Below are 18,398 nucleotides of genomic sequence, written 5' to 3' on the forward strand. Positions count from 1 at the left end.
CCCAAGGGGGCAAGAGGAAGAACCCACAGCAGTCCTGGACAGACTACGTGAGAGGCTTGGTAAGCTGGCCCCCATCCCCACTTCACAGCACGGACAGAGCCCGACCCGCGCACCCAAAGACCTGCAGAACTGTATTTTTCTTTTTGTACGACGGGGCGGACACCGGGCACCGCTACAGCGGCCCTACGAGGGGCCGTTTAAGGTGATCAGGAACAATGGCTCCACGTTCGTGCTGGACATTGGGGGGAGAGAGGAGGTTTTCACGGTGGACCGACTCAAACCGGCCCATGTGGACTTGGCGCAGCCGGTCCAGGCTCAGGCACCGCGGCGCAGGGGCAGACCTCCCAAACAGAGGCCGATCCAGACTGTGGACATTGGGGGAGGTATCGCCGGTTCTGGGGGGCGTGGTTATGTGGCGACCCACTTTCTAGCACACACAAACCGGCTCACGAAACAGCGCGCGCAGACAGAGGGCCGGCCCCAAAAAGGCCGCCAGGCCATCTTCACCAGCAGGGGGAAAATCCCGCGTGCGGAAAGGGGCTGGGAATATGCATTCCCCACAGCAATCCCGCCCAGAGAGGGCGGGAACGGGAAGGCTTTAAAGCAGGCCGCGAAGTTAAATAAATCTTTAACCGCAACCCCAACTCACCGACTCCGTGTGGTTATTTTAGCGCTATGTGTCGCACACCGCTACAGTAGTGCAAAATGGGGAAAACCTTTGACCAAATTTAGTTCAAGGCTTAAAAAAACCTGCCAAACAGAGCTTAATAGTTAACAAACACAACAAAGGCAATAAACACTTTCATCAATACAGACATTGACATTTTTTTAAGAAAATATCTTGGTCCCATTTCAATCAGTAAAACTTACAAAGATAAATAAGAGCTGAAATGACAACTTTAGAAAAGTCTATTTACACTCAGACCCACTTAGGCTACGTCCAAACTACACCGGATAATTTTGAGAACAAAGCTTTTTCTCTTCGTTTTGACCCTCCATCCACACTGAAATGGCATTTCCCTCCCCTGAAAATGGAGATTTTCGAAAACACTCTCCAGAGTGTGTAAATTTGAAAACGATTGCTTTGCGTTGAAGTGTGGACGGGGTAAACGGAGATGTTTAAAAACGCTGTCATGACAACACCACAACAACAAAGTTTTTTTTGCTGCTGCTTGGTACTGTGCAAGCACTGCCGGACGGTTGTTATAACGGGCAGTCGGTGTGAACAGCGTGAGAGGTAAATTGTGAAGTGAGCTTTATTGACCAGATCCCATAAATTGATTTGATTGAGTCTATCTTTAAAAATATTAATCTCAGAAATACTGTGCAGGTCTGGCGGCAGAAGATTCCACTCTTGTTGATCTTGGGTAGAGGACGGCTTCATGCATGTGTAGTTTACTTTATTCTCTATGTTAATAGCTTTTTCGGAGTTAAACATCTCCCTCCAACGTTCTCCACTGCTTTGCTGACCTTGTAGTTGTTTGTAACTCGCGGAAACAGCTCGACTTCATTGTCTGTCTAAATGAAGAAGTCCGTCTGCTTTTTCCAGTGGAGGTTTTCTTTGTATTCCTCGAAGACATTTTTGAAAACTTTCTTTCGCTGTTGTTGTAGGTACTCTTGTTTTTGACCAATGGAAATAGCACAACGCCACCGCGGAAACGTAAATATTATACCGTTTCCTCTTCGCTTGTTTTCTGTAGATGTGTCTGCGCATGCCCAGTAGGAGGAAATTCTCCCAAATATCCATTTTAGTGTGGACAGGGATATCTTGAAAAACGCCTGGTGTGGATGCCTGTCGTTTTTACTCAAAACCGTCGTTTTCAAAATTATCCGGTCCAGTGTGGACATAGCCTCAGATTAATACTACCTTGGACAGAAGGAGAAAGAGGAATAACACACATGAAAAAAATAAAATCACACAACACTCAGATAAGACTTCTAAGTATATATTTTCATCAAAAATGAACTGGATTCAGTGCTTCATGTGTGTATATGAAATTCTGATAAGAAACACAGACCAGGAAACCTAAATGAGAGGCTACCTCAGAAAAATGAATCATCACTATGGAAGAAAACATTAACCAGTGGAACGAGTATGACCCTCCATGGGAGACATCCCAACGATCTGAGCAGACTAGATGTTGACAAGGAAGCATCGAGCACCTGACTGAGAGTTGGAGACCTCTACCCCGAAACAGGGGGGTTCCTTGCAGAAGTACAGGACAAGGTGGTCAACAAAAAGAAAAAAAAAATCAAAAATACAAACCATACAAAGTAACAAGGCAATAAATGCAGAAAATGCCAAGAGAAACCAGACACAATCCAACACATTCCAGGATCCTGCTGCAGTTTAACTCAATCTGATTACTGACAGAGGTACGATCAAGTGGCAAATATCATTCACCAAAATCTTGCTTTAAAATACAAACTCATTAATAATCACCATAAACTCATTAAGGCACCTTTAATTCAAGCCTGATCCAGCTAAGGACAGAATCTCACAATTTATATGATAATCAATACATTATTACAGATAGGATAATCTAAAATAACCATCCAGATATAATATTACAGGATAAATAAGCAGGAACAACTCCCTCAATGGATATAACCATTCTCAACACACACATACCTCGACCAGTGGAGCACCTCACCACAGGCATTGTTTGTGTCAGTCAGACAACTGAATTATTTTCCCTGTCAATCAGCTTCCAAACGTTGCTACTCTGTCATTCATTGCCATGCCCTGCAGCTGATTCCCTTCTAATCATCATACGTTGTTTCCCTGACCACCGTCCAGTGCCCCAAACTCTACCCTGTGCAGACCCGCCTCTGGTTTCTGACCCTGCTCCACTGAACATCCAACTAATGGTTTCCCATTCTGCTTTCAGTCTTTAGAGGAGAGTGTTTTCAACAACCCTTCAGAAGCAGGGAAAATGACCCATAATGTAGAAATGAGCCCCGAATAAGGAGATTAACTCCCAATGTCATTCTTTCTCAGCCCAAAGATTTGAGGGGCAAAGAACATCTCAGACAGAACTGCAGTCAGCTCGACTTATTCAGTCTGCAGAAAATTCAAGGGAAACCTTGTCACCCACAGAGTGGTGACTGTTTGGAACCCATCCCACAGATGTGAACAACAGAGGAGGATTTAAAAGGACTATTGTGGAACTGTATCACTGGCTGGGTCCAGCAGGCCTGAGTACACTAGTTGTATTATAAATACTCTAAGTACCAGAAACAGAGTTTAAAATAGAACTAATTAATTTGCCACAGATGCAGAATGTTAAACTCCAGTCCCATTAAAGGTGAATATGCCCCAGAAGAAACTCCTCCCATGCCCAGTGACCAGGGTGCAGAACTGGGTGTGGTGATAATTGCAGCGTTCAGCACCGACAGTCACTCTCAAAATAGCATTCAGCAACGGTGATGGACAAATATCCAGCATGCAGCTTATTGAAACATTCTCCCCAGTGTGAATCCGGCAGTGTGTCACAAGTATAACATGCTGTAAGGTTTCACTGTTAATGTAATGGCCTCTCTGTAATGTTTCACTGCTGAGGTAATGGTTTCTCTGTAGCAGCAGTGTTTAGGTTACAACTAGAGATAACAGGGTTTTGGAGTGCGGGACGATCTGGTGTCAGAAATGTTCTTCCTTGTGAGTCTGGAAGAGATATTTTCATGTTCTTTTGCCGGGGAGAGATGAGAAGATGCAAATGGAGTGGGCCCTTTTTCTTTTTTTTTGTTTTCTTTTCTAACCCTATAGTCAAAGTAAAAATTATAAAGCTCAATCATTTAATCACATATTCTGTACTGCTTGTTATTTCGGGGTACGGATTTGTAACAGGGGACACATCGTGCAGCATCCACCCAAATGAGATTTCTTAAGTTTGGCCGGGCCAGGAGCTATCATCCCCTACATTAAACTGCCAGCCGAAGTGAGAGTTCCATAAGGTTAGATGACTGAGTGAATCGCTTCCCACATTCACAGAGGGTGAACGGGTTTCCCCAGTGTGAACTCAATGATGCAAACCTGGTTGATGTGGCTGAGAGATTCTCTTCCCAAAGTCCAAGCAGGAGATCGGCCTCTACCCAGTGTGAACTTGCTGGTGTCTCTGCAGTTGAGATGACCAAGTGAATCCCTTCCCACACCCTAAGCAAGTGAACGGCCTCTACCTAGTGTGAACTTGCTGGTGTCTCTGTAGGTGGGATGACTGAGTGAATCCTTTCCCACACACTGAGCAGGTGAACGGTCTTTCCCCAGTGTGAACTCGCTGATGTCTCTGTAGCTCTGATGACTGAGTGAATCCTTTCCCACAGTCTGAGCAGGTGAACGGCCGCTCCCCTGTGTGAAATGACTGATGTGTTTGTAGGTGGGATGAGCGAGTGAATCCTTTCCCACACTCTGAGCAGGTGAACGGCCTCTCCCCAGTGTGAACTCGCTGATGTACCTTCAGTTCAGATGACTGAGTGAATCCCTTCCCACAGTCTGAGCAGGTGAATGGCCACTGTCCAGTGTGAACGAACTGGTGTCTCAGTAACTGATTTGACAAAGTGAATCCCTTCCCACAGACTGAGCAGGTAAATGGCCTCTTCCTGGTGTGAACTTCCCGGTGGGTCATCAGGGTGGATAACTGAGTGAATCTCTTCCCGCAGTCTGAGCAGGTGAACGGCCTCTCTCCAGTGTGAACTGACCAGTGTGCTTGTAGGTGGCCTAACTGAGTGAATCCTTTCCCACACTCTGAACAGGTGAACGGCCTCTCTCCAGTGTGAACTCGCTGATGTACCTTCACTGTAGATGATGAAGTGAATCCCTTCCCACACACTGAGCAGGTGAACGGCCTGTCCCCAGTGTGAACTCGCTGATGTACTTTCAGATGTGATGACTGAGTGAATCCCTTCCCACAGTCTGAGCAGGTGAACGGCCTCTCTCCAGTATGAACTCTCTGATGTACGTTCAGTTCAGATGACCGAGTGAATCCCTTCCCACAGTCTGAGCAGGTGAACGGCCATTCCGCAGTGTGAACTCGCTGATGTACGATCAGATGAGATGACTGAGTGAATCCCTTCCCACAGTCTGAGCAGGTAAACGGCCTCTCCCCAGTGTGAACTCGCTGATGTACCATCAGATGAGATGACTGAGTGAATCCCTTCCCACAGTCTGAGCAGGTGAACGGCCTCTCCCCAGTGTGAACTCTCTGATGTACCATCAGATGAGATGGCTGAGTGAATCCCTTCCCACAGTCCAAGCAGGTGAACGGCCATTCCCCGGTGTGAACTGGCTGGTGAGCCATTAGGTCAGATGACCGAGTGAATCCCTTCCCACAGTCTGAGCAGGTGAACGGCCGCTTCCCAGTGTGAACTTGCTGGTGAGCCATTAGTTCAGATGACCAAGTGATTCCTTCCCCACAAATTCAGCAGAAGGCCAGCCTCTGCGCAGTGTGAACTGACTGGTGTGTCCACAGGTGAAAGGCCTTGCCCGATGTGAACTTGCTGATGTACCTTCAGTTGAGATGACTGAGTGATTCCATTCCCACTGTCTGAGCAGATGAATGGGATCCCCCTGTGTAAAATGATGTGCGTGCCAGTCCGTCAGATGATCGAGTGAATCCCTCCTCACAGTCTGAGCAGGAAGGATGATCGAGTGAATCCCTTGCTCCTCTTCTTAAATATCTGGACAGAGACAGCAAAACTGGCGTGTTGTGTTTGAGATTCCCATAGGCAAACTCCTTGTCATTCTTAACCTGTAAAAATATTTACGAAATCTATCAATGGGTGTAGGACAATATTTCAGATGAGATCCCTTGAGTTGTCAACGTGTGATCTGGCATCACACTATTACAGTGAGGTTCAACCCAAGTTGGAGAGAGAAATCATCTAACTGGGCACAGTGCTGGTATCTGGAGTGACCATCAAATTCTCCGATGCTCTTCCTGTCTCTATAAGAATGGAGCATTTCTGCCATCTCCAATCTGTGACCTGGCTCAGTTTGACTCTCTCCATTGGCATTATTCCCTGTTCTCACTGAGCTGCATGGGTTCCTGGCCCCACAGTAACTGAAACACTCACACAAATAGCCGGCAGTGCATTCCATGCACCCGCCACTCTCTGTATAAAAAACTTACCCCTGTCATCCCCTCAGTATCTATTTCAAAGCACCTTAAAACTATGCCCCTCGTGTTAGCCATTTCAGCCCTGGGAATAAACCTCTGGCTATCCACACGATCAATGCCCTCATCATCTTATACATCTAAAAAAGGCTCTAAACATAAACAAGGAAATTATACATTGCTTTGAGGATTTGTTAGAAATATACAAAATTATGAGGGTATAGATAGGGTAAATGCGAGCAGCTTTTTCCACTGAGGTTGCGTGGGATGGCCAGAGGTCATGGGTAAGTGGGGAAGGTGAAAATTTAACAGGAATATTTGGAAAAGCTCTTTACTGAAATGGTCATGAGAGTGTGGAATGAGATGCCAGCACAAGTGGTGAATATGAGCTCAGTTTCACCATTTAAAAGGAGTTTGGATGGGAGCCTGGATGGTAGGGGTACGGAGGGCGATGGTCCCAGTGCAGGTAGACAGCTTAAATGTTTTTTCAGCATTGACTAGATGGGCCAAATAGCCTGTTTCTGCACTGAACTTCCTCATGTTTCTATGACAGAGAAGCTGGACAAACTTGTCTGGAAGGGAAAAGGTGGGAGTGACAACGGAGCAGCAATGGCTGGAGTTTCTGGGAGCAATTCAGGAGCTGAGTGATCGATACATCCCAAAGAAGTGGAAGTATTGGAAAGGCAGGAGGACACAACCATGGCTGAAATGAGAAGCCAAGGCCAACATAAAAGCCAAAGAGAGGGCAAACAAAAGAGCAAAAACTATTGGGAAGCTTTTAGAAATGAACAGAAGACGACTAAAAGTCAGATGAGCTCAGGGGTGGAATTATAATATTGTAGTCATTAATGAGTCTTGGTAGCACCCAACAGTCTGAGGCATTTAGAGGAACAAAATATCCGGGGCCTCAATATCTCTTGAAAACCAAGGTTCCCTGCACCAGTTACCTTTCAACTTTTATTTTGTCAGGCATATACAAACTAGACACCCTCAAAATTTCACTTATGAAGGCCTCCCACTTGCCAAGTACTCCTTTGCCAGAGAACAGCCTGTCCCAAACCACACTTGTCAGATCCTCTCTGATACCATCAAAATTGACCTTTCTCCAATTTGGAATCTCAACCTGTGGTCCAGACCTCCCTTTTGCCATATTTACTTTGAATCTCATGGCATTATGATCACTAATTTCTGTCACCAGCCCTGGATCATTTCCTAACAGTTTATTGCACACTTCTACATCAGGAATTCTACATACTGATTAAGGACATATTTGACAAACTCTACCCCATCTAGTCCTTTTACAGTATGGGAGTCCCAATCAATATATGGAAAATTAAAATCACTCACTGGATCAACCTTTGTTTCTTGGCATGGTCTGTGATCTCTCTACAAATTTGTTCCTCTAAATCCCTCAGACTGTCAGGTGCAAACAAATCCCAATAATGGCTACAATATCATAATTCCCTGTCCTGAGCTCATCTGGCTTTCCTACGATGCTTCTTGCATTGTGATATACACAGCTCAGCACATTCATCTCACCATTCGCAACCATTTGATTGCTGACTCTATCTGAGGTCTGAACAACATCTGACTGGTGTCAAGAAAACAAACTCTCCATCATTGTCACACAAACAAAGGGGCTGATTGTGGACGACAGGAGGAATGGAGACAGGCTAACCTCTATTCAGATCAATGGATCTGGGGTTGAGAGGGTGAACAGCTTTAGGTTCCTCAGCATAAACATCACCGAGGATCTCACATGGTCTGTACATACCGGCTGTGTTGTGAAAACAGCACAACAGCACCCCTTTCACCTCAGACGGTTGAAGAAGTTTGGGATGGGGCCGCAAATCCTAAGAACTTTCTACAGGGAGCATCCTGACTGGCTGCATCACTGCCTGGTATGGGAACTGTACTTCCCTTAATCACAGGAACCTGCAGAGAGTTGTGTGGACAGCCCAGCACATCTGTAGATGTGAACTTCCCACTATTCAGGACACTTACAGAGACAGGTATGTAAAAAGGGCCCAAAGGATATTGGGGAGCCAATTCATCACAACCACAAACTGTTCCTGCTGCTACCATCCAGGAAACGGTACCACAGCAAAAGAACCAACAGGCTCCGGGACATCATCTTCCACCAGGCCATCAGTCTGATTAATTCACTGTCCTATGTACAAACTATTTATTATAAATTACACATTGCACATTCAGACAGAGATGTAACATAAAGATTTCTACTCCTCATGTATCGGAAGGATGTATGTAATAAAGTCAATTCAATTCAATTCACCCTCCCCACTATCTGTTCTGTCATTCTGGCTCCCATTCCCCCTACAACTTATTTTAACCACATCACCCTCTCCCCACACTAGCACTAGCGAGCCTTACCACTGGGATATTAGTCCCCTCTTGTTGTGTTCCCCTAACTAACGAATCCCCTATCACCCCTTTGATTTTCCTCTGCCAGGTAATCCCCCTCAACAGTTTCTAAAGTGGTCCACCCATTGTTGTGTGGGATGGACACAAGCGTACTCTGCGATGGCTATTTAACCTCATTCCCCTTCCTGACTCTCACCCAGTCTCCTGTGTCCTGCACCTTGGGTGTAACTCACCTCTCTTCATGTCATATCTATCTCCTGGATGATCCGGAATTCATCCATTTCAAGTTCCAACTCCGTAAAGTGCAGGGTTACAAGCTGCAGCTGGATGCACATCTTGTAGGTGAGGGCATCAGGGACACTGGAGGTCTCCCCACCTTCCCACCAATGTCCTCTCTAATTTGTCATGACCAGTGTGCACATAAAGCTTGTACTGTACATTTTTTTACCCAGTGACAACATCTGCACCGTGAATTTTCTATAGAGAGGTATTTATTTCAACAACTGGCAAATCACTGTCAGTAAGAACTTTGATCTCCTCTGGCTTTGATTGAGTTCTGCACTCTCACACAACCAATGTAGCAGGCCTGTAACGGGTAATGAAGGATTTCTCACCACAGGTTTTGCACATTGTCCATATGTGGTTTGCTTGCTAAATTACGCTTTAAAAACTCAGATTTCCAAATATCACTCCACTTCTTCCCACTTGTAAATTCTCCAGCAACTTTTGCATCACCACAATACACACAGGTAACACCAGTTTCTGTATTGTACATAAATATTTCCCCTGAACCCTCCCCCAGGTGACTGACAGTGGTGAACTCAGTGATGGCAATGCCAATGAATATGAAGGGAAGGGCAGTAGTCTGTCTCATTGGAGTCTGGCACATTTGTGATGTGAAAGCTACTTGTTGCCCAGGGCAAAGGTGTTTGATATCATTATGTACCCAGAGAGAGTGGGACAAAACATGTTCTCACGGGTAGAAAGTCCAGAACAAGAGGGGGTGGAACAAGCAACAGACACAAAATGCTGGGGGAACTCAGCAGGCCAGGCAGCATCTATGGAAAAGAGTACTAATGCTGAGTTCCTCCAGCAATTTGTGTGTGTTGCTCGGATTTCCAGCATCTGCAGATTTTCTCTTGTTTGTGACTGGAGGCAGAACAAAGGTGATTTTCACAACAGCTGATGTAAAAGATTTTGTTCCCTTTCTCCGAGTTCCCGATCCTTGCATTTAGACAGCTGGAGCTCAGCTCTGTCTGAGAGACCCATCGGTTCCCATTCCCTCATCAGCCGGAAGCTCCCCGGGGCCCGTGTACGGATGGTGGGGCTGAGAGAGAGGGAAGAGAGCAGGACTGTCCCGGGATTGCGGGTCACGGAGTCCGGAGTCACAACATCGCCCCGAGATACCCGCTTACCTGCAGCCGGTCCCGCAGCCGTGATCCCGAGGCCTAATATATACTGCGCGCATGCGTGATATTCACCAACGTCATCAACCTTGACGCCTGCGCATTTGATCAATGCTTCAGCGCCGGCGAAAGTTTTATCGCAGGGCTTTATGGGTAATCACGGTGCCATTAACAGTTTCTGCAAACACCGGTTCCATGTCCATACCTCACTTTTTTTTTGTGTATATAGAATACTCAGCAACTGTTTTAACGCAGAAAGCGGCTCCCATAAACAATATACTCAATATCAACGTGTATCTAATGCCAAAGTACAATCCTTTACAAATGCAGATATAAAATAGAAGAGATTCTGCTGTTGCTGGTAATACAGAGACGCACACACACAAAATGCTGGAGGACTCTGCAGTTCAGGCAGCAACTAAGGAGAGGAGTACATATTCTAGGCGTGCTGAAGGGACTCGGCCGGAACGTTGTCTATTTATTCCCTTTCACATTTGCTGCCTGATCTGCTGAATTCTTCCAGTATTTTTCAGAAAATAACTAGATTTTTTTTCAATCAACCAGTCCGCAAATGTTTCTGATCTTTCATTTGTAGCCACATCATGATGGTCTGATTCCTCCTCTTCCTTGTAAACTCCAGACCCCATCTCTTTCTGGAGCCCCAAAGCCTTGATTCGTGCTGGCGACTCTGGCTTCTGACCCTGCTCTATCGAAGACTCACTCGCTAGTCTGCTGTCAGACTGTGGAGGTGCATTGCAACAACCCAGCTGTCTGAAGGACAGTCCTTTGAAATGAGTGAAAATGTCCCAAAACGTTCGAAAGAGCAGGGAAGAAGGAGTTTAACCTCCTTAGTCCAGAGCCCTGGGGAATGTCAAAACCACAAGGAACTCATCGTCTTATTCAGTCTGGAGAAAACAATGCAGAGAATTCATACAGGTGTATAAAATGTTGAGAGGCATTGGTCGTGGAATAGCCAGAGGCTTGTTCCCAGGACTGAAATGGCTAACACTCGGGGCATAGTGTTAAGGTGTTTGGAAGTAGTTGCAAGACAGAAGTCAGAGGGAATGCTTTTCCATAAAGTGTGGTGGGTGTACGAAATGCACTGCCGGTGACGGTGGTGGAGGCGGATGCAATTGAGTCTTTTATGAGCTTAGAAAAATAGAGGGCTATCTGTGAGGGTAATTCGAGGCGGTTTCCAGAGTAGGTTACATGGTCGGCACAACACTGTGGGCCGAAGGATCTGTACTGTGCTGCAGATTTCTATGATTCTATGAAATTCAAGGGAAATCTCTTTTCCCAGGGAGTGGTGATTAGTTGCAACTTGTCAGCACAGGGAGGGTGAGAGAGGAACGGCAGGGATAGATTTTAAAATACTGATGTGGAACAGAAACATGGGCAGGGTCCAGATGGGCCGAGCGGCCTCTCTAGTATAAACTGTGAGTTTGGTAGAGAGAGTAAGTACTTCTGACAGGGGATTTGATACAGAACTGATTTATCTTTCACAGATCCATGATGTTAATACCAGTCTAGTTTAAGGTTAGCATCAGCAGAACAGACTCCTCCAATGCTCTGTGACCAGGGTTCAGTCCTGGTTGCGATGAGCAGCCGCAAGAACTGCAGAATAACTGGCAGTAACAATCCCTCATGAACCTACAGCTGCGTTCAGTCACCGTGATGGTTAAACATTTAACACAGAGCCGATTTGACCTTCCTCCCTGATGTGAAGTTACTGGTGTTGCAGCAGCTGGGATGATTGAGTAAAACTCTTTGCTCACTCCGGACAGAAATGTGGCCTCTATTTATTGTGAACTCACCGGAGCATCACAAGGTGGGTTAACTGAATGAGTCTCTTCGCACACACGGAGCAGGTGAACGGCTGCTTCCCAGGGCGAAGCTGCTGGTGTATCTGGGATGTCCGACTGAATCCCTTCCAAAATGAGAGCCAGTGGATGACATCACACTGCTATCAACGTCATGGCAATGTATCCAATCAGATCACGGACACGGACACGTGACCGGGCTCTCCTTGTAGCGAGTGGGGCGCTGTCTTCTCCAGCATCTCCGTCTCCACATTCAAGGATCGACGACATTCAAGCGCTGGTGAACTGACAGAAACAGCGGGACTAACGTGCTGTTGTGTTTGTGATTCCCATACACAAATCCTTTGACTTTTCTACCCTGTTAAAAGTTTACAAAGCACGTCAGTGGGTGAAGGACAACATTTCAACTCAGATAATTTTAGTCTCCATGGTGTCTTCTGATTAAAAACACTGTCACAGCTCAAAACAATTTGGAGGAACAAGACTTCATCTTCTAACTGGACACAGTTCTGGCATCAGGCACAATATCAAACTCTCTGCTCCCTCTCTGTATCAAAATGGATCATTCTTCCCCTTCATCAGTCTGCGACTTGGCTCAGTTTGTCTGTCTCCTTCGCATTCTCGGCATCCGCCACACACCTACTAATATCACATTTTATTTACACGGCTGCGACTGGAGACATATTGATTATTATGTCCCTCCTGGCATTTGACGGAGGTAAACTCAGAGACAGCAATTGTATTGACCCTCAGGAGTAGGTTATTAGGCTTTCTCTTTGGAGATCGATGAACTGCCGCTACTGTGTGGCTGGATGAGGGAGTCGTTTTCAGACTGGGAGGAGGTAGCGTTTGGAGTATCCCAGAGATCTCCAATTTAGAATATCAAGCCGCAGAGCAAGCCTATGGTTTGTATATAACCAATAGCAGAGGCGGACCAGCCGAGAGGCCGTCTCCCGCTTCGGCGCCGATCTTTCCTCAGAGCCAAACAAATCCCGAAGTAAATGTCCGCTTTCTGATTTATTTCCATTTCCCTCCGAGGGAAGTTGGGGCGTTTGTGAAGCGTCTCCTGCGGCCGGAGTCTGATGTGTCGCTGAGAGGTAGGAGGAGACCGCTCGGCCCGTCGGTTTGATGCCGGTTCCCCGGGGAGGGAGAGGGGGATTTTATTGAAAGAATGAAGATGGTCAGAGAGGGGGCGGACAGGATGTTTGTCCCGGTGGGGACAGGAGGGGCTCATCTGTGGAAATGTCTGAGCCCATGTTGGTGGCCAGCAGAGGGATTCACCACATTGGGGGGCAAACACCGGCAGACTGTTGCCCTGCAAGCGGGGCCAATGGTCCGGGCAAAGTGACAATTATTTGTGTTTTGTTGAGACTATACCTGGAATATGGTGTAAAATCCCACTCCCCTCGCTAACACGGGTCATACAGACCAAAGAACAAACTGCCGGAGGAACTCAGTGGGTCGGGCAGCATCTGTGGAGGGAAATGGACCGTCAACATTTCGGGCCGAGGCCCTCCCTCTGGACTGAGAGTGGACGGGAAATAGTCAGAGAAAAGAGGTGAGGGGTGGGGATGGGGCAAGAGCTGGGGAGTGAGAGGTGGATCCAGGTGAGGGGGGAGGTGGGAAGGTGGAAATAGTGACGGGGGTGGGAGGTGAGTGGTTGGGGCAACACGGGGCTGCAGAAGATGGAAATTAATTCCATAGAGGATTAACAAAGAGGTTAGAGAGTATTTGTTATAGAGAGTGCAATGAAGATTCACCAGACTGATCCCTGGAGTGGTGGGGTCATCATATGAAGAAAGATCAAATGCGATAACCCTTTCATTTAGAGAATCGAGGACTGAGAGGTGAACACATTGAAATGCACATTATTACCGGTTGAACCAGGGATCCCAGTCTCTGAAAAAAGGGGGTGGACTGTCCGGGAAATGTCTCCATTCTGAGGGTGGTGAATGTCTGTAAATCCCCACCACAGAGGGGGTTAAAATCTATTGCTATGAATTAGGTTCTATTGCTGCCGCGGAGACAACAAATTACATGACACCGACCGCTGCTATTAAACCTGATTCTGATAATTGGTCTGGGAGACACACCACCGGTCACCTGATCCCAGTTACCGCAGATCATAATGCGAGATTGAAGCCTTTTCTATTTATTTGTGTTCCTCAGTTGAGTCAAGTTTCCCTCTGTGGTTCCAAAGCAGAAGCTCAGTTTGTCTAATATTTCCACACAATTAAAATGGAGAATTTGTTTATTCTTATCACGTACTGAGCTACAGTGAAAATCTTGCCCGACCTACCATCCACACAGATCAATACATTGCAACAGTACATTGAGCTGATATACGACAAAACAATAACTGTAACAAAGCATTATGGCTGCAGAGAAAGTGCAGTGCAGATGGACATATGGGGCAGGGTCACGTCCAGTTACATTGTGAGTTCGAGTCCATTTTATTGGACTGGAGACCATTCATTTGGCTTACAACCGCAGACAGGAAGCTGTCCATGAGCCTGGTGGTACGCACTTTAAGGATTTTGTATCTCTTCCCCGGTGGGGGATTGGGTGTTTCTCTGTCCCTGTACCTTCTCATACTTGTGCACTTGGGAATACATTTAATATTACCTGAGAAAACTCAGTGAGATTTGATTAGTGATGATCATCTTGGCAGCTCGGTTGGTCGAATGTAAAGAGACAGTACACTGTTAAATGTAAAGAGACAGTACACTGTTGAATGTAGAGGGACAGTACACTGTTGAATGTAGAGGGACAGTACACTGTTGAATGAAAGTCCCTGAACAGTGTCGATGAGCAGAGGGATTTGGATCCAAGTTCACAGCTCCCTGAAAGAGACTGCACAGATTGATCGGGTGGTTAAGAGAGCTGTAACGAGAGGCTGGACAAACTTGTGTTGTTTTCTCCAGAGCGGCGCAGGCTGGGGTGAGACTGGATGGACATTTATAAGATTACGAGAGGAATAGATAGAGCGGACAGATGACATATTTTTCCTGGGGGTTGAAATGTCTAATACATTTAGAGTGAGAGGAGATGTGAGGGGCAAGTGTTACGAGATCAGAGGTTTCATTTTGCTGTGGGTGTTACTTTAAGAGAGGCTGCAGGAGGCGGGAGTATGACGTCAGTACACTGACTGCTGGAGCTGTCAGTCTCAGAGAGAGGGAGAGAGGAGACAGAGAAAGAGAGGACGAGGGAGGGGGGAGAGAGAGAGAGAGAGAGAGAGAGACACACACACACACACACACTTTGGAATACGGTTCGACAACTGAAAATCTTCTGTGATTTGTATTTCGTTTTCCCAGTGTAGAACCTGCGAAATTCTTTGTGATTACTTCCTCGTTGCATTTTAATGTGGATTTACAAGTTTCCCCATTCCGTGGAAAACTGAAACTTGCCATTGTGAAACTTTCAGAACTGTTCCTAAACTTGACATTTTTGCAGCCACAAAACGCATAACACTGTTAACTTCTGTTTAGAAGAGTAGTTTGTTTAATTGTCTCTATACTAATACAGATATTAGTTTATACTAATACAGACTGAGTTTGTGGTCTATCGCTGCCGGTACATAACACAGAGTGACGGGCGGGTCGCTGGAGTCTCTCCCTGGGTTGTGGGGACCCACCGGTCACGTGATCCCGTTCGCCCCGCCCATTTAACCGCAGACGGGCAGCAGCAGCGGGTCTGTTCCCGAGGCCCCGCCCCCCGGATGACGTTTAATCACTTCGCGCATGCTCACTGTCGCCAGATGGACGGTGTTTGCCTTTCCGCTCAGTGCTGAAGCGAGCCGTCTGCGGGATCGGGAAGGGACGATCGCCTCCTTGGTCGGGGAGCCGGGGGTCGGGATCACTGTCTGCGGGCCGAAGATATCACTTTCCCATCGGTGAGTATTGAGACCGATCCCGAGCGGGGAGATCTGATGTTGGCCGCCAGCCCCGAACGGCGGGCCAATTACTCATTTAGTACCCAGTTATCTGGGCTCGTCAGAAACGTGGCGACTTCACTTAATCTGCATTGAACGACCCAAACCAGGAGCGCAGGCTGTCTATTTCCGCAGAATTGAAATGGAAGTCCCGCCAACTGGTCACGTGAGGCTATTTAGCCCCGCCCTCCGCTTTGTGACGCAAGATCACGTGGTGTGTGCTCACACTCCCCGATGGGTGGCGATTCTCCGGGACCCCTGGTAGCAGCAGAGATGCAGAGGAGCAGATTGGGAGGCAGATTCTGGAAAGGTGCAAAAATAACAGGGTTGTTATCATGGGTGACTTTAACTTCCCCAATATTGATTGGCACCTGATTAGTTCCAAGGGTTCAGATGGGGCAGAGTTTGTTAAGTGTGTCCAGGACGGATTCCTGTCACAGTATGTGGACAGGCCGACTAGGGGAATGCCATACTAGATCTAGTACTAGGTAATGAACCGGGTCAGGTCACAGATCTCCCAGTGGGTGAGCATCTAGGGGACAGTGACCACCGCTCCCTGGCCTTTAGCATTTTCATGGAAAAGAATACAATCAGGGAGGACAGGAAAATTTTTAATTGGGGAAGGGCAAGTTATGAGGCTATAAAGCTCACACCTGTGGGTGTGAATTGGGATGATGTTTTTGCAGGGAAATGTACTATGGACATGTGGTCGATGTTTAGAGATCTCTTGCAGGATGTTAGGAATAAATCTGACCCGGTGAGGAAGATAAAGAATGGTAGGGTGAAGGAACCATGGGTGACAAGTGAGGTGGAAAATCTAGTCAGGTGGAAGAAGGCAGCATACATGAGGTTTGGGAAGCAAGGATCAGATGGGTCTATTGAGGAATATTGGGAAGCAAGAAAGGAGCTTAAGAAGGGGCTGAGAAGAGCAAGAAGGGGGCCTGAGAACGCCTTGGCGAGTAGGGTAAAGGAAAACCCCAAGGCATTCTTCAATTATGTGAAGAACAAAAGGATGTCAGGAGTGAAGGTAGGACCGATTAGAGATAAAGGTGGGAAGATGTGCCTGGAGGCTGTGGAAGTGAGTGAGGTCCTCAATGAATACTTCTCTTTGGTATTCACCAATGAGAGGGAACTTGATGATGGTGAGGACAATATGAGTGAGGTTGATGTTCTGGAGCATGTTGATATTAAGGGAGAGGAAGTGTTGGAGTTGTTAGAATACATTAGGATGGGTAAGTCCCTGGGGCCTGACAGAATATTTCCCAGGCTGCTGCACGAGGTGAGGGAAGAGAATGCTGAGCCTCTGGCTAGGATCTTTATGTCCTCGTTGTCCACAGGAATGGTACCGGTGGATTGAAGGGAGGCGGATGTTGTCCCATTGTTCAAAAAAGGTAGTAGGGATAGTCCGGGTAATTATAGACCAGTGAGCCTTAAATCTGTGGTGGGAAAGCTGTTGGAAAAGATTCTTAGAGATAGGATCTCTGGGCATTTCAAGAATCATGGTCTGATCAGGGACAGTCAGCATGGCTTTGTGAAGTGCAGATCGTGTCTAACAAGCCTGATAGAGTTCTTTGAGGAGGTGTCAAGGCATATAGATGAGGGTAGTGCAGTGGATGTGATCTACATGGATTTCAGTAAGGCATTTGACAAGGTTCCACACGGTAGGCTTATTCAGAAGGTTAGAAGGCATGGGATGCAGGGAAGTTTGGCCAGGTGGATGCAGAATTGGCTTGCCTGCAGAAGGCAGAGGGTCGTGGTGGAGGGAGTACATTCAGATTGGAGGATTGTGTCTAGTGGTGTCCCACAAGGATCTGTTCAGGGATCTCTACTTTTCATGATTTTTATTAATGACATGGATGTGGGGGTAGAAGGGTGGGTTGGCAAGTTTGCCGGTAACACAAAGGTTGATGGTGTTGTAGATAGTGTAGAGGATTGTCAAAGATTGCAGAGAGACATTGATAGGATGCAGAAGTGGGCTGAGAAGTGGCAGATGGAGTTCAACCCGGAGAAGTGTGAGGTGGTACACTCTGGAAGGACAAACTCCAAGGCAGAGTACAAAGTAAATGGCAGGATACTTGGTAGTGTGGAGGAGCAGAGAGATCTGGGGGTACATGTCCACAGATCCCTGAAAGTTGCCTCACAGATGGATAGGGTAGTTAAGAAAGCTTATGGGACGTTAGCTTTCATAAGTCAAGGGATAGAGTTTAAGAATCGCAATGTAATGATGCAGCTCTATAAAACTCTGGTTAGGCCACACTTGGAGTATTGTGTCCGGTTCTGGTCACCTCACTATAGGAAGGATGTGGAAGCATTGGAAAGGGTACAGAGGAGATTTACCATGATGCTGCCTGGTTTAGAGAGTATGGATTATGATCGGATATTAAGGGAGCTAGGACTTTACTCTTTGGAAAGAAGGAGGATGAAAGGAGACATGATAGAGGTGTACAAGATAGTAAGAGGAATAGGTAGAGTGGATAGCCAGGGCACCACTGCTCAATACAAGAGGACATGGCTTTAAGGTAACGGGTGGGAAGTTCAAGGGGGATATTAGATGAAGGTTTTTTACTCAGAGAGTGGTTGGTGCGTGGAATGCACTGCCTGAGTCAGTGGTGGAGGCAGATACACCAGTGAAGTTTAAGAGGGTACTAGACAGGTATATGGAGAAATTTAAGGTGGGGGGTTATATGGGAGGCAGGGTTTGAGGGTCGGCACAACATTGTGGGCCGAAGGGCCTGTAATGTGCTGT

General features: G+C 46.8%; 1 protein-coding gene across 1 annotated transcript; it reads right to left on the reverse strand.

Annotated features, from left to right (window-relative positions):
• Nucleotides 1–2,437: 2,437 nt before the first annotated feature.
• On the reverse strand, nt 2,438–9,951 carry LOC140208180 (uncharacterized). The gene is made up of 2 exons (XM_072276666.1): nt 9,908–9,951; nt 2,438–5,744 (listed from the first exon to the last, which is right to left on the reverse strand). The coding sequence occupies exon 2, from the start codon at nt 5,376–5,378 to the stop codon at nt 4,173–4,175; it is 1,206 nt and encodes a 401-aa protein (XP_072132767.1). The 5' UTR covers nt 5,379–5,744; nt 9,908–9,951; the 3' UTR covers nt 2,438–4,172.
• Nucleotides 9,952–18,398: the final 8,447 nt, after the last annotated feature.

The sequence above is a fragment of the Mobula birostris genome, chromosome 13 (genome assembly GCF_030028105.1).
Source record: "Mobula birostris isolate sMobBir1 chromosome 13, sMobBir1.hap1, whole genome shotgun sequence".
Classification (NCBI taxonomy): Eukaryota; Metazoa; Chordata; class Chondrichthyes; order Myliobatiformes; family Myliobatidae; genus Mobula; species Mobula birostris.